The sequence below is a fragment of the Melopsittacus undulatus genome, chromosome 5 (assembly GCF_012275295.1).
Source record: "Melopsittacus undulatus isolate bMelUnd1 chromosome 5, bMelUnd1.mat.Z, whole genome shotgun sequence".
Classification (NCBI taxonomy): Eukaryota; Metazoa; Chordata; class Aves; order Psittaciformes; family Psittaculidae; genus Melopsittacus; species Melopsittacus undulatus.
Window position 1 is genome coordinate 51,299,207 of NC_047531.1, and position 25,267 is coordinate 51,324,473.

General features: G+C 46.0%; 1 protein-coding gene and 1 pseudogene across 1 annotated transcript in view; one reads left to right on the forward strand and one right to left on the reverse strand.

Annotated features, from left to right (window-relative positions):
* Positions 1–12,314, reverse strand: part of TBXAS1 (thromboxane A synthase 1) — a 228,635-nt gene extending 216,321 nt beyond the window's left edge. The window contains exon 1 of the mRNA XM_031050023.2: positions 12,135–12,314. Coding sequence (XP_030905883.2) covers positions 12,135–12,232 — 98 coding nt within the window. The 5' untranslated portion in view covers positions 12,233–12,314. The remainder of the gene's footprint in view (positions 1–12,134) is intronic.
* Positions 12,315–20,070: 7,756 nt separating this feature from the next.
* Positions 20,071–22,107, forward strand: LOC117436233 (PHD finger protein 7-like; annotated as a pseudogene).
* The last annotated feature ends 3,160 nt before the right edge of the window (positions 22,108–25,267 follow it).

Here is a 25,267-nt window from a genome sequence, read left to right on the forward strand (position 1 = left end):
TGTTTTATCACTGATCTAAGTGGTTGAAGCAATGCAAATCAAATTTGGACTATGAGTTTAAAGGGCTTGCACTGGTAAAACAGAGTGGTTATTTAAGAGTTCAGAATTTCTTGGATAATGAAGGAGACAAGATGTCCACCTAAGTTCTATAACTTAAGAAAAATAGTGTCACCCAGAAAAACAGCCAGCAATTGCCACCAACATCTGCGACAAGATTTCTCACTGTCAGCAACTCCATTTAAATCCAGATTTCCAAAACAACTGAGCACCTAATATATTTTGCTTCTTTGAAAAAGTCAGCAACGTTACAACACTTACCTTTCATTTCCTTAAAGCCCCGAGTTCAAGCTCCACAGATGCTACAAGCTCAAATGCTCAGACATTAGCAAATCACCTTAGAAAACACATTCACAAATACAAGCTTTAAAAACTGATTCACGTGCATTTGGCAGTCAGTGAAATTTCTACTTAACTTTTGTTGCTGCTCCCTAATTTTACTAGGGCAATTGCTCAAAGTATTTAGAAGGGAGTTTTCAAGCAAGTTTGTGACCATGTTTTAATGATACAGTAAATTCAGGTTTAGGGCAAGAAGCCTCTAATCAAACCCATCCCAGCCACACCACTCCAAGCACTGATCTGGTAGAAACAAGCTCTGGTTGTTAATATGGAAAAGTGAACTTTGAACCAGATTAGGTACAGCCTAACTTCTCCCAGTAACATAGCAAAAATAGCATAAAACATTTGTCTTGCATTCCAATTAACTAAACCAAAATTGTGTTATGTGCCCATCCTGGACCAGATCAGATCTGCCTTAGGGAACAATCCAGTGCTGATGAGGGTAAACCTGCATCCCAAGTGCCAGATACTGGTGCAGTAAGGAGAGACTGCAAGGTTTTCAAAAACACACAACAACATAACAGAATGAAGATATACAAGGCAAACCAAACTGGTGTCATAAATATATTCCAGGTCAATAGCTAAAGTCCCTGTTATAAAAGTTCTATTGGCTTTACCCAAGGTTATTTCCTTATCTGCCAAAAGTCATGGTATAAGGGGGTTGCTCTGGGCACTAAGCATGACCTATCCAAGGATCACATCAGTTATGTTCTGTTGCTTATTTAGAAGGTGTTTGTTCTTAGTCAGCTTATTTATATGTAAATGTAAATGCATTCATATGTGTGTACATACATGTATACTTACAGGGTGTTTACATAAAAGCTCTTGGGATCTTTTTGAATGAAAAGCCACAGTATTTTCCTTCAGTTCTAAACCATGCTTTATCAAGATGACCAGAAGAAGTGTTGCCAAATTTTACTGCCTCCCTACTAGCTCCAAGTTCCTCCACATCTCAGAGGCTCCTGATTATTTGTGGGAGAAAGACAGCCCATTAACCTTGCAATGCTCAAATTTTATCACGTTTCCCTCCCCCGCAAAGATATATAATACTCCCCCAGACCTCATTTTAAGAACATCTTGCTTAGCCACCCTTCTCCTGTACAGAAGTGTATCTCAAGGGTGGCAGATGAGCAGACAGATGCTGCTCAGATAAGAGACACTTGCAGCTGCACCTCTGCCAAGGGCTAACCTGCAGCTGTGCCCAGATATGTGAGACCTCACCATATACTTTATCTACCAGCTCCTCATCCAGCACCCTCTACTCTTGCCCATGCATGATCTCCTCCCATGGTGCTGCTGAGTCACCCCCCAGCACCCTGCAGCTTTTGCCCATTCACCCGAGTGTCTGAACTGTTCAAAAGCAGGAAAGCAAGAGGAGCCATCAACCAAGGGCTTTCAACAGGCTGAAGGGGCCACTTCTCACTGCCTTCCACCAGGCTTATTCCTTCAACAGACTTGTGCCCACCTGCAAAGCCACTGCAGCTCCAGAGAGGAACTCCTCACTGACACAAGGACACATAGAAGGACACACAGAACAGTAAACTCTGAACAAGTCTTTTTGCTGCATCCTCATCCCCCCACCATGTATATGATGTTCAGATTATTTCTGCTCCTCATCCTCCTCTGGACTACAGTCCACACCTGTTCAGAGTGAAGATGCAGCGGCTATGACTGCAGAGCTCCTCCAGAGTGTCCTCTATCACTCCTAAGCTATACACTATTAAACCACCAAACATCTCAACTCCATTAGTAATCTTATTATTACAGCATTGTAAAAGAAAAGAAATGTGGGGGTTTTGTTATGATGGAGCTGTCACTATCTGGAGGGAACCTGTTTTTTGCACACACAGAAAGCCACACATGTATTTCATAAAGCACATTGCAAGCTGCACAGAATAGAAAGCAGCTGGAGAAAAATGGCTATAGAGAAATGGTTCTCCTGGGCATCATCTGTTGATTTGCTTTGTTTATAGAAGGAATGAGATTTTTATCTCTACTCAAAATATAAAATGCTTCCATGGCACTGAGCTCACTGCTTGGCTATGCTCTCACTCAGGAACGTAAATAAAAAGGAGGGGAAGGAGGGATAAAAGGCTTTACTGCACAGAATCCCTAGCAATGTCAAAAAACAAATAGCAAAATGTCCATCAGTGATTTAGTCAAAGCTTGAAAGAGGAACTGAGCCACTAGCTATCATGGTAACGAGGGCCTCCTTTACCATGCTTGTTAATAGCTTGCTTCTACTAAAGCTGAGGAGGCAGGTTACTAAAATCCCAAGTCTCAAATCCCAGCCTGAGTCCTGGCAGGATGAACATTCTTATACTGTAAATATACTAGTCCTGACAAGACTTGTCCTGTGAAGGCACAAATTCTTATGGTCCTTTCACCACCTTGTGCCCATAGTTGAATTCCAAGCTTTTTCTGCAACCTTGCTCTGGGGAGGTCCCTCACTCCTCTGTGCCTGACACCCAAGATCTGATGGTCTCTTCATTCAACAGCAGGGCTCCTAGGAGAACACCAGACAGCTGGTTTTCCACTTCAGTTGACAGCACTTCCATTTGCATTAAGAAAAAGTCGTGCCTCAGGGAAGAAAATAAATTGAGAAACCACTAAATACTCAGCTACTGCTAGTGAGTTAAAGTTTAAAAACCTAACTACTGAGAATTATATCTAAGCCGTGAGAAATGACCTGATATCTAAAACTCTGATACACAAAGTTTAAAATACTTCTGAGATCAGAAAGGCTCAAAGTTTGTTACCGTAGCTAGGGATAGTTATCACAAAACTGAGGACCCTTTATCTTTGTACCACCTATTCTTAGCTCTTACAAGGAGATGAGAGACACCAAACCAGATGCATATCTAGAAGTTAAGGCTTCTGAATGTCACTCCAGACCAGTCCTCCTTCAACAGTTACAGAGTGGACCTGAAGTCTTTCTGGAACCACTGAGAGGTGTTTTCTCTTCTTAAAGCTGTGTTGCTTCTCGCTCGGCCAGAGCTCTGACCCGATGGCTACTGAGGAAATACCTGGGTGGTCCCAGATTAAAGTTACGATGTGGAGTACCATGCTGGGTACAACACATCATAACTTTCAGAGACATGAAACAGTCTGGAACATTAGTGTTATACTCACTGAAATCCACCCTAACTAAATGTACAGTTTCTCAGTTTTCCTACCATGAAGCTTACACTGAGGTCTCTCTTAGAGATATTGCTTCATCTCAGCCCATGATGAATATTTCAGAAAATCTTAAACCTGAGGTTTACTAACATCTCTGGAGAGCAAACAGATCATAGTGATATTTTAAGAGTTGGAAAGAAGGCCCTGTAGTCTTGACCACCATTACTCTCTGTTCCTCATGCTCGCATGCAACACATTGAAGATCCTTTAGCTGCTCCTTGCTCTCCCAGGGTGGCTATATTTCATATCTTTCCCACACTTCAAACCACGTGCCTCAACGACCTCTTCATCTTGTTATAGCTCTACTGAGAGGGTGTTTATGTAAAAAAGCTCTTTGGAGCTTTTTGGATGAGAAACCACAAACATGCATGCACAGATTACATCAGATTTATTGCTACTGAATAAGTTAAAAGAATACTGGGGTTACAGGTTCAAAACTGGCAGTGGTTCTCATCCCTGAACATTCCTACAGCAGGAGCTTGTGATCATACAGTTACCTATTACCTATCTCCTCCATCTTTTCATCCTTCCCATACCCCCCAACTCCTAACAAGTATCAGAAGGTTTCTGATAGCTGAAAGGAACTATTTTTAATAAGGAAGTAAGACTTCATCAGCACAAGCTTACAGCCACTGTCTCCTGCCCTATTCCAAACATGCATCTCAGCTCAGCTTCTTTCCCCCAGCCTCAACTTTCCCAAATGTACTTGGCCTCAGTCTGTAACAACCCACTTCATATGAAGCCATATCCTTCTGTTCCAGTCCATTCTTCCTAATCTTCTCCAGCCATTGCTAGACACCCAATATCTTTTCCTGTCCAAGAAACAAATTATTCTAACAGAGTTTGTCCTTTCCCTTGCTTGTTGCTTTGCTGTTCTGCTGACAAGCCCATAGGTTCTGCAGAACCACGCAAGAAGCAACTACCTAGGGAAAAAACTAACAGAATGGATATGAAGAATTCCCCATAGTTTTAATGCAGGGGTATCTATCATGCTATTAGGGATCTATCATATCCCTACTGACCTGCACATCATTCTAGTCATAGAAAATATATTTAAAACAACAAGCAGAGCTTAAAAGAAATGGTCACCAGTGTTAGAAATGGCACATAAAGCAAGGGAAAGAAGAAACAGATGCTGAACATTATTTTTGCAAGCTCCTCCCCTATTCCTACAAAACTGAAATAAATGTATTTCCAGTCCCAAACCAGAATACATGCTGAGTTTTTTCTGCTGGCTGTTTCACAGCAGTTAGCACATACTCAGCTCATGGAAGAGTAAACTTCGTTTCACTGGGGAAAAAAAGCCAAAATCAAACTTAGGGAGAGAACAGATAGAAAAATCCATGTAAAGGTTTTGGGTATGTCAAGGGAAACAGATAAATTACAATCTCCCAATAGCATGTCAATATTTTGTTTTAAAATTGTTTCAGACAGCTTCATTAAATACTGTATAAAACTTCCATATGGAAGAGCAATGTATGGCAATCAAAGGCATTAATTACTGCTGAGCTATCAATGAGGACAAAACATACTGAACATTGTTACTGATGAAGGCTGCTGCAAAGACAAAAAGGAGTGAGGAAGAATATAGGCAACTTTCTTTTAATGATGGGAGCAGGGCTGAAGGAGACAAAGAAGGGAGAACACAGATTTATGTTTCAGCACTCTGAGGAAGTCTAACCTGTCAAAGTACCCACTGATTTAACTCACCATTTAAGAGGGAGCACAGTCAGGCTGGCAGGACCCTCACTCTGCTGGCTGAAAGATGTGGAGTGACAAGTCCATGCCCCTTGGAGCACATGAGGATGCAAAACTACCCACTCCAGTGCAGGGCAGCCACAGGAACTGCCAGAATGTTCCCAGGGTTCAGGGGAGAGCAGAGTTCGTGGCACTGTTTGGAGAAATCCCAGCAGTCCTGAGAGGCCTCTCTGAGCCTGGCAATTAAATGCACATACATAGCAAGAGACAGCTCCAGTGCAATAGGATGGAGTGCCTACTCATCACACAGGCAGAGCCTTCTCTTTAAGGAGCTTATTTACATTGCTTCTATTCACCATTTAGTATCAGTTTCATTTCATGTACCCACAGCAGTGTATTAAGTTCCTCAGGTTCCTAGTACTGTCAGTAGATGGAGGCAGGAGCTCCTAGAAGTTAATTTAGAGCACCCAAAATCAGTTTGTGAGGTACCCGAATATCCCAAATTTAAACAAAGCAACTGCCCCAAGCAAACAGCAGATCGGAAGTTAAAACCAGAGTGCTAGTCCAGAAGAACGAAGTAAACCTCTAGAGAAGACACCCCAGGCAGAAGCTGCCTGATGGAGAAACCAGGGCAATTCCCCTGCCTTGCCAGTCTCTCCTGCCTGAGCCACTCAGTCTGGACCAAACCCAGTTCAAGCTCTGCAGGATGGGAAAGCAGAAATGGGATTGCTCAAGGGTTGTGTCCAGCTCCTGTTTACCTGGTGGCATTTGCGTGCATTAGCCAGCTTTGCAGCATGCTCTGTTGAACACTTGGTCTGGAGATGATGCTGCAAGATAGGTAAATATACTTGCTTCATGAAAGGAAACTATTCTATCCCTGTACATCTACCTTAACACACTGTTAACACTACAATCTCCATGCATTAAAAACAAATTGCACTTGCAAGACTTTATGAGAGGTGTGAAAAGATTTAGGGGAAAATGAAGACCACGAGGATTCAGTAGTCTGGAAATTGACTACTTTACACAAGAATGTTGGGGTAAAATGCACCTTCACAAAAGTAGAAAACCCAGCAAGCACTTGAGAGCCTTCAAATAAACACCATGGCCATGTAATCTCTAAATTAAAACAAACAAACAATTTGAACATAAGAGGCTTCTGAGTTTTGTGGGGAAGTGCAAACAAGGAAAACTAAAGCTGCACAGCATTAGAGGCTGAGCTATATATCAGTGTACCCAAGGTGTTATAACAGCCTCTGAGGACATCCCAGATAATTTAACTCTGAAGCTGCAAAAGTAATGATGGAAAACTGTTCTACCTGTACCCAAAAAATAAGAGAACTTTGTTTACCTAAAAATAGCATAATCAGGGCACTAAGTGAACTTCACTCTGGATGATCAGATCTACCTTGTTTTCAGAGAAAGTATTTAGTCATTTGTGGCATGTCACTTTTCCAAATTATAATTCAGTAGCTTACTCTGCTCCTTCTCAGGCTTACCTAGGGATGCTTGATTTAGCTCAAAGATGAGGCCATATATTGCACAGCTGTGGGATTAAATTATGTTTGACACATTAGTGAGAATTCCAGATTTGCCTGATGTAAAGCTGCATGACAAAGACAATTCAGAATCTGTTAGTTTTTTCTGTCAACAGCAGTTTGCTGATGTTTCCTGTTGAGTCAGATCGTTCTAGCTTTCATAATGGGCCATTCAGATGAAGGGGAGGGAAGCAGAATAACTTCCACTGACACAACAGCCATTTAAGTCAAAAAAGAAACAACAGCTGGGGTTAACAGAACATGAAAAAAACAAAACTTCCTTGCCTTCTGACCCTATAAACCTGATGCAGGGTTCACTGCAAACTGAGAAGCTTACAAGGGACCATAACCTCAGAACCCAGCTCTGAGGTCAGCCACCACGGTAGGAGAGATGTACAAGACAGCTTCAAAGCACTTGCTGGTTGTGGAATCGTGCTTTCTGCCAGCAAGGGAATCATAGAATGGTTTGGGTTGGAAAGGACCTTAAGATCATCTAGTTCCAACCCCCTAACATGGACAGGGACACCTTCCACTATACCAGGAAACAAGTATGTTTTAACACCCAACAATTAGGATGCCTCTCTGGACCTCTCAATGATCCTGACATGAGAGCAGAGCTGTACATCTTTATGAGTGTATGTTGATGCTCCATACCCAAGCTTGTTCCCAACCATAGTGGTCCTTGCAGCCTTCTGAATTTGATGACAGCAGTGACAGCTGAAAAAGTTAAAACCAAATGCCTGGAGCTCTAGCAATCAAACATCTTTTGTAAATATCGATATTTTGAGGAGAAAAAAATGGTGCAAATTGTAGGTGACATCTAGTTGATAAACTGCTAAAATAGTAATACCTGAGATCTATTCTATTTCCATTTTGTTTAACTTAAGTTCAAATAGCAAGGTTCTGCAAAATTAAATTTTATTTGGAGACGGATTACCTCAAAACTTTCTCTTTCTGAGCCCTTTCCAAAACCACAGATGTAAAGTAATACCAATCCAGAAATAGTATTGAAGTCACCAGCATCAAAATATTACCTGTCCTGAGATTAACTTTTGATGTGGTCTAGTACAGGTATGGCACTAGCTAGTGAACTTTTAATATATGCTGCCCCCTATGTCTAAGTATCTCCTGCATCTAAGTGTATGTAAACGTTTAGGCCTAAGGCCAGAGGAAAAAAAAATGCTTTCATTCTCTGTGATCAGAGACTGCAAATGCTTTGGGTCAGGCTTCACTTGTAATGCAACACGTGGACAGCATCTAGATATAGGGGAACCCAAATCTCTCAATCTCTCTATAAATTTCTGTAACACAAGTGATCATTAACATTATTTCAATGTAATAATGGCATCTTTCTGAATGATTTAGCTTTTCAGAAAGAGACAAGAACACCCGTAGCATATGTTTTGCTGTTTGAAAGCATGCAATTAGATGTGTATCTTACAAACATAAACAAACACCTCCCATCCAGCCTCCATGTTTCTACAAAAACTCCAGGTTTGTTTAGACAAGGGGTTAATAATCCAGTTTGAACACAGGTATCTGAATGCTGTGACAGCTTCTTCATAATGCTTAAGCTTATGGTACATTAAACTTTAAAGCAAGATAAACTCCTGCTTTCATTTTATCAAACATCTTCCCAGACAGCAAAAAGAAAGACATAAAGCAATGTTTGCAGCTACAACCAACCATGGGATACCCAACTCAGTGTATGTTTGAAATGAAAATGAACAATATGTTGCATAGATATAGTACTGTATTTTTCAATAGAGAATATCACTGGGATTTGTAAATGTTAACCTCATTCCTCCCTTAAGTGTTTGTTTTTATTTCATGCCTGAAAAACAAAAAAGAGATTCACAGAGATGAAGTGAATAGAGACAGCAGTCCTTGCAAAGAAAGAAAGTGCTCTGAAATCAGTTTGGCTAGCAGAAATCACAGGGGATGGGAGAGACATGGACAAGAGATCCGTTTAAGAGCCTCAGTATTATGCTACTGATATTGCTGAACTTTATGTATTTAGCCATATTATGCCTTTTTGTGGTTGCTAAAGGAGTAATATCATTATGTATCACCGTAGTAATGGGGTAGCAACAGGCATAGAAGAATCCATGATACAAAGTCTGCAAGAAGAGACTTTGACCTACTGAAAGGAAATATTAAGATGGGAAGGGTAGCAGACAAGTTCTTCAGCAATGGGGGACAGCATGCAGGCTTGACCAACCTCTTAAACTAATAGATTAATGAAAAAGCAACAGAAGGTTTGATTCTTCCCATTTCAAATCTGAAGAGACAATGTACAAAAAAGCTTCACTGTTCTTTCTACTTCCAACATTAAATCAACTACCTTAAAAATCCTCTCCTTAGAGCTGACTTAAGGTCATGCAGGAGACAAACACTGAGAGATTCTAGTTGCTGAATTTTCCACTGATTTAAAAATGGCACAGTACACTACTTTTGTGTTATACTGATGAGAACACATGAGAAATCAGAGATCTACTATTAGAGGTCTTGTTACAAAGGGTTATTGATCTTCATTGTACCATGAGTAACAGTCTAAAAAACATTATCAAATCATCCAAGTTTCCTACTAACACCCGTATCTTCTCTAGAAATTTATTTTTATGCACCTACAGCCTCTCCTCCCTTTCCTAAATCAACCCTTGCTTCTCCCCCCATTTCATATGACCTCACCACACCCAAAAATGTGAAGTGATTGGTCTTATCACAACTTAGCAAGATAGCATCTGCCAGATGAACTGTGATAAATCACAGCTGGCCTTGCAATACATTTTTACCAGTGCTGATGGATGGTGGAGCTGATAGGCAGCAGTTCAAGGCTGTCATTTAAACCACCGAGTATCCCCATCCACAAAACCCATGCAAAGGAAATAGCCCAATAACATGACAATTGCCATCACCATGTTGTTATTCTAATGTTGCATTAGATCTATTGACTCTCTTCTCTACCCATAACTACCTTCTGTTTAGCCTGTAAGCCATTTACAGCCATCAAGGTGGGCAAGCTGCCTATTCTTTGTACTCACACAACAGCTGACACAATATGACCCCAATCAATCACAAGCTACTACCATAACAAAATTTACAACAGCAAATACTCATTCCTCCCTCCCCCCCTTCTGAAAAGATACAACGCTGGCAGAGAAAAAAAAAAGCTGGAAAAAGAATTTTGAAGTTATTAAAAAATGAGATTAAGGCTTAGAATGAAAAAGTCAAAGAAGTTGAAGAGTTACTATTTTATTATTACTCCTGCCATACATAAACCTTGTGTTTTCTGACTCCTAGAAGAGTCAAACAGTTGGGTATGCAACACAATAGTAATAAAAACATTCTCTAGAGTTAGGGACACTTATTTCTATTAGCAACCCTTTACATACTTCTTACATAATTCCTAGAACCCAAGGTTTCAGCCATGAAGGAAGCTGTGAGCATGCACTGGGTTTCACTCATTTGTTTAAACAGACAAGTAATAAACTCTCAAATAGGTTGACAGGTTTGAACAACAACCACCACACTTGCAGATATGCTTGAAGCAATTAACCTTACCTTTCCATGCGTTTTACTGAAATAAGTGGGTCTGAATAGCTTAGCCACCAGGCAAGCCTAACAATAGCCATAGGTGTTGCCCAGCATATTTCATTGCAGGTTTAAGACATACCAGCTTCTTAGTGGAAGAACGACCTGTAGGCACCTGTATCTAATAAGCTGCTTAAAATCAACCTGTATCTGTAGATCAAGACTGGTTAGTAATAACCATTAGCAGTTAAGAGTAAAAAACATTTTCCCATCTAAAACTCAGTCTTCGTTTTCTTGATGATTTCACAAAACTCATCTTCAGCCAGGAAAGGGGAAACACTGAATGGGGTATCTCTACTGTAAGGGAATTTCCCACCTCACTCCTAAATTGGACTTTTTGAAACACATGGTAGGCACTCAATTCAGCAGCTGACTGTCCTAATCAGAAGCCTGACTAGAGTCTGCAATCAGAGCTAGGTTTGTTTATGGCAGACCAAATTCCACACTAAACTGCCATGTCTTTACTTCAAGGGGAGGAGCAGCCTTCTTCAAATTGAACCAGAAAGTGAGGCTCTGGAGAATCATGCACCAGAATGTACCCTACATTTACACAGTGTAGTTCTTTGTCTTCAGAGACCTCAGCACATCTTGGCATGTACTATGTAGAAGCACCAGGCTCTTTCTGCTGACTCACGGATAGCCAGATTCTGCTGCAATTCTGAACTGCAGATGTGCCTCTGCCCTCACCCTCATTCCCTTAAACTCCAAGATATGCACAAATGAACAACTAAACAGAATGGCTTTACTAAAAAATCTAGTGCTGCCATTCTTTTTCCTGGTAAAATTAAAAGGAAGTAGGATTTGGATGTTTGTGGTGATTTGGACAGATCTTAAGAAAGCAGGTTTACCCACCTATCTGATATGGAAACGCACGTCCAATATGAACTTGACTCTCCTTTAGTCTCTTTACACCCTCCCTTGACACAGAAGGAAGTTCAACAAAGCTCAACAGGGTCAAAGAATGAAGAAATATAGGCAGAACTGATCTGTCATTTACACTGCTACAACAATTGTGCTAAACTCATGGTGTCATCACTATTCTCTTCTAGATGAGTTTTGGGGTTTTGGCAAAAGTTCTTTTCCTACCACCATCCCTGAAACTTTTCCTTGAACACACATACAAATGAGAAAAAAACACCAACCCACACTGGTTGAATGAAAGGCAGGATTTGAAGAGGTATTCAAATAAAAACAGTCCAAAAAGCACTCCAGATTGGCTAATATAGTTTCTGGAATAAATTGACAGGGTGCTGGTTTTTCATTTCAGCACAGCTCACTGCAATGCCTACTGTACTAACCGTTAGGGCTGCTATTATTCTGATTTGTATCCACTACTCCATGTAGAAAGAGCAAGAGAGAAACAAGTGTGCAGCATAGCACAGAGAAAAGGTCCAACAAGTACTCAATTTCTTTCTGACCAACACCAATGTTCCTACCATCTATAGAAATTACTAAGAAACCAACACTGATAAGTTCTTCATTTCAAAGACAAATTTTGTCAGTGTTTTATTGGTCAAGCAAGAGAAAATAGTGCAAGGAGAGAACTCTCTAAAAAGCATCATGAGTTTTGTACTTATTTCAACATCTGCATCCAAATCAACTCACCGTCCATGCCCCTTCTAGACAATTTTCATTTTCCCCTTACAAATAAAAGACTCTACAGATGCTGGGGGAGCTTCAGCAGGCTTTGTGTCTGATACATAGTCCATATTCACTATTATCACTTACCAATATAGCAGGACCACGAAGACTGCCAGCAAAGCCAGGGTGAGAGTTGTACCATTTATTTCTATAGAGACAAATGCCAGGAGATCTACAGACTCCATTTTCCTCCACTACAGCTCCAGCCTTGAGCAGTGTGGCTGAGGAAAGTTTCTGCAAGAGCTGATAAAGCCTTCCACAGCTATATAAATGACATCTGCAACAAAACAGGAACCAAGAGAGCAAAAATACATCAAGTCAAGCACAAACTGCAGACCTTTCCAGTTCTCATCTACTGCACACTGTGAGAGAGAACTTGAAGGTTCCCTGAATGATAGGATGTAGCAATCTCCCCCCTCCCACTGTTGTTGACTATCCTGCCAGTAAATATTTACATACCCATTGCTTGAGACATCAGTGCTGTTGAACAGGTTTTTAGACATCAAATATGGGAAACTGGGGAAAGCGTAGGGGGGAAAAAAGAGGAGAGAGCCTGACCATGGTACAGATCATGTAAGAAGACTATAAGGACCTTTCAAGGGTGCCCTAACATATAAGCGGTGTCATTCTCTGAAGCAACAAAACCAGGCATTTCTGCAACATAAACCTTCATTCATATTTAATCTCCAAACTGGCTATACCTTCAAACAGTAGAACAAAATAAACTTTAAATAATCACAACTAAAAGGTGGATTTGGGGGAAAACTCTTCAAATGTAACTTCTAGAACACATATATAGAAAGAAAAATGAATTACCAGAAAAGCCCAACTGTAGTACCAATAGTTACTAGGTCCATAAGACAGCATCTATCATGCTGGTTAGTCATAGAATCATAGAATAGTTAGGGTTGGAAAGGACCTTAAGATTATCTAGTTCCAACCCCCCTGCCATGGGCAGGGACACCTCACACTAAACCATATCACCCAAGGCTTCATCCAACCTGGCCTTGAACACACCCAGGGATGGAGCATTCACAACCTCCCCGGGCAGCTCATTCCAGTGCCAGTGCCTCACCACCCTCACAGTAAAGAATTTCTTCCTTATATCCAATCTAAACCTCCCCTGTTTAAGTTTGAACCCATTACCCCTTGTCCTGTCACTATAGTCCTTAACGAAGAGTCCCTCCCCAGCATCCCTGTAGGCCCCCTTCAGATACTGGAAGGCTGCTATGAGGTCTCCACGCAGCCTTCTCTTCTCCAGGCTTAACAGCCCCAACTTTCTCAGCCTGTCTTTATACGGGAGGTGCTCCAGTCCCCTGATCATCCTCGTGGCCTCCTCTGGACTTGTTCTAACAATTCCATGTCCTTTTTATGTTGAGGACACCAGAACTGCACACAATACTCCAAGTGAGGTCTCACGAGAGCAGAGTAGAGGGGCAGGATCACCTCCTTCAACCTGCTGGTCACACTCCTTTTGATGCAGCCCAGAATACCGTTGGCTTTCTGGGCTGTAAGCGCACACTGAAGCCGGCTCATGTTCATTTTCTCATTGACCAACACCCCCAAGTCCTTCTCCACAGGACTACCATGAATTTCCTTTTTGCCCAACCTGTAGCTATGCCTGGGATTGCTCCCACCCAGGTGTAGGACCTTGCACTTGGCATAGTTAAACTTCATGAGGTTGGCATCAGCCCACCTCATAAGCATGTCAAGGTCCCTCTGGATGGCATTTGTTCCCTCCAGCGTATGAACCAAACCACACAGCTTGGTGTCATCGGCAAACTTGCTGAGGGCACACTCAATCCCACTGTCCATGTCACTGAAAAAGATGTTGAACAAGACCGGTCCCAACACTGATCCCTGAGGGACACCACTCGTTACTGGTCTCCAGCTGGACATTGAACCGTTGACCACATCTCTTTACATGCGGCCATCCAGACAGTTCTTTTATCCACTGAGTGGTCCACCTATCAAATTGATGTCTCTCCAATTTAGAGACAAGGATGTCATGTGGGACAGTGTCAAAGGCTTTGCACAAGTCCAGATAGATGACATCAGCTGCACCACCCCTGTCCAGCATTTCCCTGTGATTTGCAGATCAGCCTTATGGTTTCTTTTATTGCCAATAATTAAGCAATTCAAGGTAGATTATTTCACTCACAAAAAGCAAATATGCTTTGGGAACGCTGTGCTGCAAATCATTCCCGCTTTTTGTCTCCATATAAACTCCATGCACATCACCAGATCAGGTACCTCGTTCCTCACTGATGTAAAGGAAAAGAAGGCCTGTGGCTTCCCACATTGCTGCAGAATCATTGGTGCTGGTAGGTACATCTGAGGACCACCTAGTTCAACCTCAGCTCAAAGCAGGGTCAGCTAGAGCATGCTGCCCAGGGCCATGTCCAGCAAGGTTTGAATAGCTGCAAGGATGGAGAGGCCACAACCTCTCTGGGCAGTCAGTGCCAGTTTTCACACACCCTCATTGTGAAAAGCTATGCATTTTTGGGATTTTATTAATGGCATTTCCTAAATTTCAACTTGTGCCCATATCCTCTTGCCCTTTCACTGGATACCACAAAGAAGTTTGGCTCTGTCTCTGTATCCTCCCATCAGATATTTATACACATGGATAAAATCCCCCGAGCCTTGTCTCCTCTGGGATGGCTTCTTCCCATTGTCTGAAGAGGGAGTCATCTCCTCCTTTCTGATCTGGTGGTCTGTTGTGAAAACCCACCACAGCATCACCTCCATTGGTCTGCTCTCTGAGTATGACCTAGCAGCTCCCAGCCAGCTCATTGTTTGGTCCCATGGCAAAGTTCCCTCACATAATGTGCAAAACCTGCTGTGGCTCCTCACTGCCCTCCCCCGTCATTCCTGTGATGGTTTTGCCCCACTTGATCAGGAAGATCACCTTGCTTTGTAGGCGTCTTAGATCCCCAAAGAAGATCCCACAGTTATAAGAGCCCAGCCCTTGCTGTTGACACCAAATATGCAAACAGTTGCAGATCTACAAGGTCTGTCCACTCTTTCTCCAGCCCTATCCCATAGATGAGAAAACCATCTATGCCACATGTCCTCAACCATGACCTGTGAAAACTTACAGCCATAAAGCATACACTCCGGGTGCCATTGACTGTATCACTGACGCTCACCTGAAGTGAGTGATAGCCCAGGGGCTGGACAAGCCCAACCAGTGTGTCTACAACATCCGAGATCTGAGACCTTGGTAAGCAGAAAATATCCCCTGGAACACAGGTTGGGTTGACAGATGAGGACTCCATCCCTCACAGTCATCCATTGTCACCAGCCTTCTTTCTCAGGCTCAGATGCTTTATTGGACAGAGCTCCAGCCCTGCATCCGCACCCACGGAACTGAAGTTATTCTGTAGTTGCATATCTGCAGGGGGAGCAGAAGCCTTCCTCCTGAGGCCAGAACTCACAGGCTTCTGCCTCTGCCACCATGGAAATCTTCACTTCTCAGCCTGATAAGCACAGACTTCCATCACATTCTTCAGTACAGCCTGGGGCTCAGGCTTTTGTATCTTCAGGATCCTGGAGAACTAATCTCTTCCTGAACTACTGCATCAACTGCTACCTCTGGGAGCTACGTTTTAAGGCCAGCAGCTACATAGGCTTCTCCACAGCACCTGCTGAAAGGGTGCATGATCTTCCCAAACTAGGAGTCAGCTGGAGAAGTTCAAAGCACCTTCTGATCAGGCACAGCTGGCAGAGCTCATTAGAAGTTGCTACAGCCTGCCGGAACACAGGCCTCCTGTAGTTATCCCTTCCCAGCTGCAGCCAGCACCCTGAAAACCCTTGAAGAATTCCCAATTCTCCAGCAACCCCAGAAATTCCCAGGAGATCTCAAAGGAAAGCAGAGAAACTACTCATCTGTTAGCTGCCTCTTTCAGCTGCGCTCACCGCATGAGTTTAATGGAGTCCCAATGACTGCCACAACCAACAGCAGCTTCTCTATTTTTATGGATAAACAATATACCTGTCACTAAGTGGACCTTTGAAGGTCCATCCAACCCAAACTATTCCATCATTCCTTTTCTTCTATTCTGGCTGTGCTCCAGACACGGTCTGGTGTTTGTCCTGGTGTCGCAGGTGAATTATTCAGGGAAGTCATCCTTGGTGGGTTAATTAAAAGGGCTTTCTTCATGATGAAGCAACGATCAAATGGTAAGGAATCGATGACTGAAGGAAAATCATAGCGTAAGCAAATGGTGCTAAAGTAGTAGTGGAATGGTAATGAGAGTCACAGGAATCATTTAGGTTGGAGAAGGCCGTAAAGGTCATTGAGTCCAACTGTTAAGCTAACACTGCCAAGTTCACCAGGAAACCATGTCCCTAAGCTGGCCCTTGACTCCGCACTTGCAGGTGGAGCAGCCACCCCACTGACCTGGGTGACAAGGGCTCAGGTCCCTGCCTATGCGCTTCACAGCCAGCCCCATGATGCAGTGGCTGGGTCACAGTGGGTGGTGTGTGGCCGAGGGTGCCCCTGCCTGTATCTGGGGCGCACGCAGGCCAGCGGTGATGATGTCACAGAGGCCACAGTGACTGGTGGCGGGGGCAGCCTATAAAAGGGGAACGCAGGGCACAGTGCATCATAGAATCATAGAATAGTTAGGATTGGAAAGGACCTTAAGATCATCCAGTTCCAACCCCCCTGCCATGGGTAGGGACACCTCACACTAAACCATATCACCCAAGGCTTCATCCAACCTGGTCTTGAACACACCCAGGGACGGAGCATTCACAACCTCCCTGGGCAACCCATTCCAGTACCTCACCACCCTAACAGTAAAGAATTTCTTCCTTATATCCAGTCTAAACCTCTACTGTTTAAGTTTCAACCCATTACCCCTTGTCCTATCACTACAGTCTCTAATGAATAGTCCCTCCCCAGCATCCTTGTAGGCCCCCTTCAGATACTGGAAGGCTGCTATGAGGTCTCCACGCAGCCTTCTCTTCTCCAGGCTTAACAGCCCCAACTTTCTCAGCCGGTCTTCATACAGGAGGTGCTCCAGTCCCATGATCATCCTCGTGGCCTCCTCTGGACTTGTTCTAACAGTTCCATGTCCTTTTTATGTTGAGGACACCAGAACTGCACACAATACTCCAAGTGAGGTCTCACGAGAGCAGAGTAGAGGGGCAGGATCACCTCCTTCAACCTGCTGGTCACGCTCCTCTTGATGCAGCCCAGAATACCGTTGGCTTTCTGGGCTGTAAGCACACACTGAAGGTGGCTCATGTTCATTTTCTCATTGACCAACACCCCCAAGTCCTTCTCCACAGGACTACCATGAATTTCCTTTTTGCCCAACCTGTAGCTGTGCCTGGGATTGCTCCCACCCAGGTGTAGGACCTTGCACTTGTCATGGTTAAACTTCATGAGGTTGGCATCAGCCCACCTCACAAGTGTGTCAAGGTCCCTCTGAATGGCATTCCTTCCCTCTAACGTATCAACAGAACCACACAGCTTGGTGTCATCGGCAAACTTGCTGAGGGCACACTCAATTCCATTGTCCATGTCAGCGACAAAAATATTAAACAAGACCGGTCCCAGCACCGATCCCTGAGGGACACCACTCGTTACTGGTCTCCAGCTGGACATTGAACCGTTGACCACAACTCTTTGAGTGTGACCATCCAGCCAGTTCTTTATCCACCGAGTGGTCCACCTATCAAATTGATGTCTCTCCAATTTAGACAAGGATGTCATGTGGGACAGTGTCGAATGCTTTGCACAAGTCCAGGTAGATGATGTCAACTGCTCCACCCCTGTCCATCACTTTTGTAGCCCCATCATAGAAGGCCACCAAATTGGTCAGGCAGGATTTCCCCCTAGTGAAGCCATGCTGGCTGTCACCAAGCACCTTGCTGTTTTTCATGTGCCCTAGCATGCCTTCCAGGAGAATCTGCTCCCAGATTTTGCCAGGCACAGAGGTGAGACTGACTGGTCTGTAATTCCCCAGGTCATCCATTTTCCCCTTCTTGAAAATGGGGGTTATATTTCCCTTTTTCCAGTCATCAGGAACTTCACCTGACTGCCATGGTTTTTCAAATATGATGGCCAGTGGCTTTGCAACTTCATTCACCAGCTCCTTCAGGACCCGCAGATGGATTTCATCAGGGCTCATGGACTTGTGTACATTCAGGTTCTTAAGATGGTCTCGAACCAGATCCTCTCGTACAGTGGGCCCAAGGTCTAGGTTTTCACAGTCCCTGCGTCCGCCTTCCAAGACTCGGGTGCTGCAGTCAGAGCCTTTGCCAGTGAAGACCAAGGCAAAGAAGCGATTCAGAACCTCAGCCTTCTCCAAGTCCTGTGTAGCCAGTTCTCCTGAAAGTTTCCGGAGGGGGCCTACATTGTCCTTAGTCTGTTTTTTAGCCACTACATACCTATAAAATCCCTTCCTGTTATCTTTAACATCCCTTGCCAAGTTTAGCTCTAATTGGGCCTTAGCTTTCCTAACTTGGTCTCTAACTACCCTGACAACATCCCTGTATTCATCCCAGGCCACCTGTCCTTGTTTCCACCTTTTATAAGCCTGTTTTTTCTTGTGAATTTTTCTCAGCAGCTCCTTATCCATCCAAGGAGGTCTCCTGGCCTTCCTGCTGCACTTCCTTCTGGTCGGGATGCAACACTCCTGAGCAGGTGATCCTTGAATATTAACCAAGAGTCATGGGCCCCCTTGCCCTCTAGGGCTATATCCCATGGAACTTTGCTAAGCAGGTTCCTGAAGAGCCCAAAGTCTGCTCTCTTGAAGTCCAGGGCAGTGAGCTTACTGCGCGCTCTTCTCACTGTCTTGAGGACCTCGAATTCGACCATCTCATGATCACTGCATCCAAGACTTCCCTGGAGAGTCACATTTCCAACGAGCCCTTCCCTGTTGGTGAGCATGAGGTCAAGCAGGGCACCTCTCCTCGTCGGCTCCTTTATTGCTTGCAGAAGGAAGTTGTCTTCCACACAATCGAGAAACCTCCTGGATTGGTTGTGCCGAGCAGTACTGTCACCCCAACAGATGTCAGGGTGGTTGAAGTCCCCCATGAGAACAAGGGCCTGTGAGCATGAGGCTTTTCCTATTTGTCTGTAGAGTTCTTCATCCACAGGTTCCTCTTGATCAGGCGGTCTGTAACATATCCCCACAGTCATGTGTCCCATCACCGATTTCCCCTTAACCCTGACCCACAAACTTCCTGTTAACTGATCACCTGTCCCCAGACAGAGTTCCATACTCTCCAGCCTATCCCTAACATAAAGGGCAACTCCCCCTCCCCTCCTACTGGGCCTGTCTTTTCTAAAAAGCCTATAACCCTCCATTCCAACACTCCAGTCAAAGGAGCCATCCTACCATGTTTCGGTGATGCCTATTATATCATAGCCCCGTAGATGTGCCCACATCTCTAATTCCTCGCTGCGACCTGGTGAGGTGCGGGGAGCAGAGGGCAGGGACAGGGCTCTTGGGGGCCTGCTGAGGGAGAAGGGGGCTCTGTACCGCAGAGCTCTGGCCTGTGCTGCAAACTCACCCGTGTCTCTCTTCTGCCTCAGAGGTAGCAGAGGAGCATTTGGAGAAGTCCCAGCACTGCTGGGACAGGGACTCTCTAAACGCCCACCTTCGATATCTGACATGTCCTCAAGGAGGTGTAGGACCCCCAGCGCGATGTAGCAGGGTGAGAGCAATGGACCCCTCCTACAGTCTGGCAGAGGGACTCCTGAGGCTGTTGGCATGGACTAGGAACGTTGGCAGGGAGAGGCAGGAGAACCAAAGACACGGTTGGGGAGGGCCGCTCCTCTGCTTGGCAAGCGGGACCAGGGCTGGGGAGTGCGCACTCTCCTGGACACCCATGCCTACAGTGCCCTTTCCTCTCCAAGGCTTCCAGCCTTGCTCAGCAGCAAGCTAGGCAGGGACAGAGCAGCCCTTGGGGGAAATCCCTGGCCCCACAGAGGTGCTCATTCTCAGTGGCATTTGCTCCCTCCCCTCCAGCATGCATACTGTGTCACCGTGCAGAGGCAGACATGGACCTCTGCAGGTCAAAACTGAATTATGAAGGGATCTGTGCCCATTACTTTTGCGTGGTGAGTTCCTCTGGGGCTGCTTTCATCTTTGCAACACACCTGCCCTGCCACATGCCCCTCATCTGCTCCTTGTCTCTGCTCTTCTGCAGTTTTTTGCCAGTGACCTTCAGCCACAAGGGACGGAAGAGGAGGAACAAATAGTATTTTCTTCTGCGGATTTTCAACATACAGTCGAGCAGGCAGCCCAGAGGGTGAGGATCTGAGATGATCAGGGTGATTCGTGCCAGGAGAGGTTTGCGGGAGCTTAGTGCAGATGCCAAGAACAGAATCCCAGCCTTTCCACCCAGCTCTGGGACAGAAGTCTTGCTCCCAGCAACTCCACAGAGGCTCAGCACAGGAGCCTGCTCTGCCAGGTGGATCTGTGGCCTGTGATCCAGCTGGGGCCACATCCTGCACCCTGCCCCGAGGTGTGGGTCTGGCTGTGGAGACCGTGAGGCTGCCGCTGATGGCGGTTGCTCTGCTCTTTCCAGGTCTGCTTTGTGTGTGGTGAAAGGGGGCCACCATCGCCTGCCAGGAGATGGGCTGTGACTGCAGGTTCCATCTCCCCTGTGCCATGGAGGGTGGATGTGTCAACCATTACTTCATGCCGAACAGGTACCCCCTCTACCCTTCTCCCCATCACCAGGGAAGGACCCAGCACTTCTCATCTCACCCATCACTTCCCTCTTCCCATAGTTCCTTCTGCTGGGAGCATTGCCCACAGCAGCAAGAACTGGAGGCTCCAGAGGACACCAACTGCCTCATCTGCATGGACTCACTTGAAGGCAGAACCACCTACGGGACCATGGTGTGCCCAGCATGCAAACGTGCCTGGTTCCACAGGGCCGGCATCCAGGTAGGAGCCGTTCCCTTGCTCCGGGCGCAGCAAGCTCTCAACAGCACCAGAGCCTCACTCACGCTCTTTCTGTTTCTCCTGCAGGGACAGGCTATGCGTGCTGGCGCGTTTTGCTTCCAGTGCCCTCTGTGTAAAAATAGGAGACTCTTTCTAAAAGAAATGTTCCTCATGGGGATCCGAATCCCCGTAAGGTCGGTGTCCTCCCGGCCAGCACTGTGCCACTGCTGGACCTGCCCCTGCACTTGTGGCCCTCTGCTCAGCCCCAAGTCTAGGCTTTAGCTCCATGCAGGAGTTGGAAACAGGGTGTCGGGGGAAGAGCGGGGAGGCCCTGCGTATGCCTTATGCTGTGGCAGCAGGGGCTCATCGATTTTCCTCTCTCCATCAGACAAGCGTCGTGGGAAGACAACAATGAATATGCAGAACTGTACCAGAGGCATGGGAGCTGCGATGCCAGGGAGTGCCTTTGTCCAGAAGGCAGGGAGGAGGAAGAGCCAGACAGGTAAGTTGCCAAAGATGCACCCTGGGGCTCAGCACAGGATCTCCATCTCAGCAAGGGCTCGAAGCAGAAGGGCTGAGAACAAGAGCTCTGCTGGACAATCCCATGCTGTGGGCACTTTAGCCTTAGAGACATGAATCCATTTCTTTCCCCAGGCCCTGGCAGCTGTTCCTGTGCCGCTCCTGTGCTGCTGTGGGCACTCACAGACACTGCTCCAACCTGGGGAACAGCCGTAGGGCCAGATGGGAGTGTGACAGCTGTGCTGGCCTGGGCAGCTGTAAGTGTGGGGCCAGGGGCCAGGAAAGGCCTGGCAGTGGGTACCTGGTGTGGGCTTGGCAGAACCTGAATGCTCCAGGAGGGCTGGGGCACTGCTCTGGCCTACCCTGCCCCAGGCCTGGGAGCCAAGCCCTTAATGTTTCTGCTTTCCCTTGTAGCCTCCAGTGCCATCTCAGAGCTTCCTGCTCCCAGCACTGCCGACCCAGCAGCATCGGGGCAGTCTCTTGGATCTCTGGAACGGGAGTTCAGCATCCCCAGCTTCAGCAGCCAGGCACCATCAGGGCAGACACTTGAACATGCAGCACAGCCCAGCAGCTCCAGCACTGCCAGCCCAGCAGCATCGGGGCAGACTCCGGAACCTCCAGCATAGGATTCCAGCAGCCCCAGCAGCAGCACACAGATGCCATCAGCACCATGCCACGGTTGCCCAGTGTGTGAGGACAGCAGCCACTCCCTGGGCCTGACCGACGGCAACACCAAACCTGGTGCACCCGTCAGACCCAGACACCCTACAGGTGCCCTAGAAGACTGCAGGAATGAAGCCGACGGCCAGCAACACGCGCTACGAGCAATACCCGCAGCCGGGTGGTGCCAAAGCTGTCACAGTGCTCCCCATCACATGATGCCCGCAGGCGCAGCACCAGCAGGCAGCAGCCATCGGCGGCATCCCGTGGTTCTGCACCACTGCAAAGGAGCAGGAGCAACAGACCCGGTGGGCCCGTGCGGGTGCGAGACTGCTCCTGCGTGCAGCATCGAGACCAAGCTCCCTATGCACGGCCCAGAAGACGCTCCCAGGGCAGCCGCACAACAGCATCTCGAGCTAGCAGAAGCCCCCGCAGACATGCTTCACCCAGGTGCCCCAGGGCTCACCAGCACGAGTGAGCCACAGCCGCAGCACCACCAGACAGCGGCCACCAGCATCGTCCCGTGGCGCCAGAGCACAACAAAGACACAGCGCCTCAAGATCAACCGGGTCCGTGCGGGTGCGAGACCGCTCCCGCTCGCAACGCCAGGCCCAAACTCCCACCAAGCGGCACAAAAGATGCCGTTAGAGCAGCCACATGCCAGCACCACGTACAAAGAGGAGCACACGCAGACAGGCTGTGTCACGGCTATCCCAGCGCTTCCCAGCACGTGCTAGCAACTGCTGCAGCAGTGACAACCAGGAGTCATCAGGGAGCAGCAGCTCCAGGACTGACAGTCAGGAGGCTTTATAGCCATGCCACAGTTCCCTGGCAATAGACACTGGCACTGCAACAATCAGGCCATGCCATGGCTCCCCAGCGTGCTCCCAGTTGAACTGTCACACCCAAACTGCCTACACGCGGCCCGGAAGACAGCAGGAGAGAAGCCAACCACCACCACCACATGGTGAAAGGAGCACCCACAGCCAGGCAGTGAGAGGCTGTCCCAGTGTTCGTACAATACCTGAGACCAGGAGCCCCAGAACCAGCAGATATCTGCCATCGGCAGCATCCTCTGACTCCACAGCACTGGAAAGTGGCAGCAGCTCCATCCTTGCTAGGCCTGCATGGGCGGGAGACAACTCCCACTTGCAACATCGGGCCCAAACTCCCAAAACACGGCCTGGACACCTCAGTGGGACCAACCGTTTCTCATCTCTGAGCGACCACTGCGATCCCCCTCTACCGGCACAATAAAGGTGACCCTTCTTTTCTGGACTGGGAGATTCCAGGCTCCTTGGTTGCCTTCCTCCTCCTCTGCCTTTCTCAAGGGACAGCATCAGTGGTGGACTTGGCAGTCCTCTGGTAAAGGTTGGACTTGATGATCTTAAAGGTCTAGCTGACTACTGATTCTACTTCATTCTGTGATTCTGTGTACTGTTGACAGTCACAGGTGCTCAGATCCCACCACATCTAGGTGCTACCACACCTCACTTTCATCCTCATAACACTAGTTCCCACAGAGAATCCAACTCAGCACTTCAGAAAGGCACATTTCTCAAATTAGCTATTAAAATTGATTTTTACCATATTATTGATGCCATCATAGCCATTCAAGGAAGAGTTCTCTTATTCTGCAATTTTTGTCTCAAAAATTCTATGAGCAATGAAAACACATAGTTTTATTGACTCATTACATAGCAAGGCAGGGAACAGTCACACCATTCCCCAGCAGTTAGCAATGGAGAAAAATCAGAGCTCTGGTGGTTTCTTGGCTCCATTGGGAAATGGTACAGGTATCTCTTGCAGTACAGCTTACTCAGGTAATACTATATACAAATACAGCATACTTTTTTCTCCATGAATTCTGTCCAGTCCCGCTGAAGAGGCTGGATAGAGCAAAAGAGGAGAAACAGCCCACACAGGCAGCATTATTTGGCAGCACCATCTCAGGTTCACAAGTGCTACAGCAAATTTTTCTCTCTCAGTGCAGTGTCCCCCTTGGATGTACCATCAACCAGCCTTCCCAGAGATACTCTGGCTACCCTTGCATTGTATTTCAACTGTCAGGGTTAACATCAGTATGGCAACAACTACTATCTCTGCATTGTGGCACAGTCAAGCTGTCTACCTCCCATGAACAACCTGTTCATGAACAGCCAAGCTTTGACTGCAGTTCAGGAAATTGTCTGTCCTTAGTACATGAATTCCTCAGCTTTCTTCCATATGGGTTTAAACTTACACAGGGGAAGTTCAGGTTAATATAAGGAACTTCTTTGCTGGGAGGGTTGTGAGGCACTGGAACAGGTTGCCCAAAGAAGTGGTAAATTCCCCATCCTTGGCAGTGTTCAAGAGCAAGTTGGAGAGAGCCTTGGGGGACATGGTCTAGTGTAAGGCATCCCTGACCGTGGCAGGGGATCCAGATGATCTTAAGGTCCTTTCCAACTGACATCAATCTATAACTCTATGATTCTGTATTTTCCTGCGTGCCAACCACAATCCCGTTCCAACTGCCTGATTCAGTTCAATTAGAAAGGTCAACCAGAAAGCAAACCTTGGAGCACTTATATGAGAGAACACCACCAATTTGTTACAAACAAAGTTACCAAATGACATTATCAAAAAGATCTTCAGGATTTCATTAGCAGCAGCTTGCAAGTAAACGCTCTTGCCCATGACAAAATTCCCCAAATTGTCTGGTATTGTTTGTTACTCATGAAACTAGAAATATCCATATATGTACTACAGCCTTCCCACCCATTCCAAACAACCTGTTTGAAAGTTAAGAAAATCAAAGCTACCAAAAAAAATAGGTTTGTGAATTATATGGTAACCCTGAAAAAGAGAAACTCTACAACATCTGATTCCTGTAAGACACCAGATGAAGAGTGGTTTCTTCTCATATAACCCCATGATACTAGCTTAGATTTAATGTGAAAGGCTTCTCCAATATCACTGTATTACATTTCCTGCTCTTATCAGAGAAGTTAATAATATAGGTATAAAAAAAGTGAAGTCTCTAACACAATGGAGTTTAATTTTAAGAAGATTTGGCTCTGCTCTATCTGAATCACTGCTATTTTGGTTCTCTGTGCTTCACAACTGCATTAATTCCCTTCCAGCCTC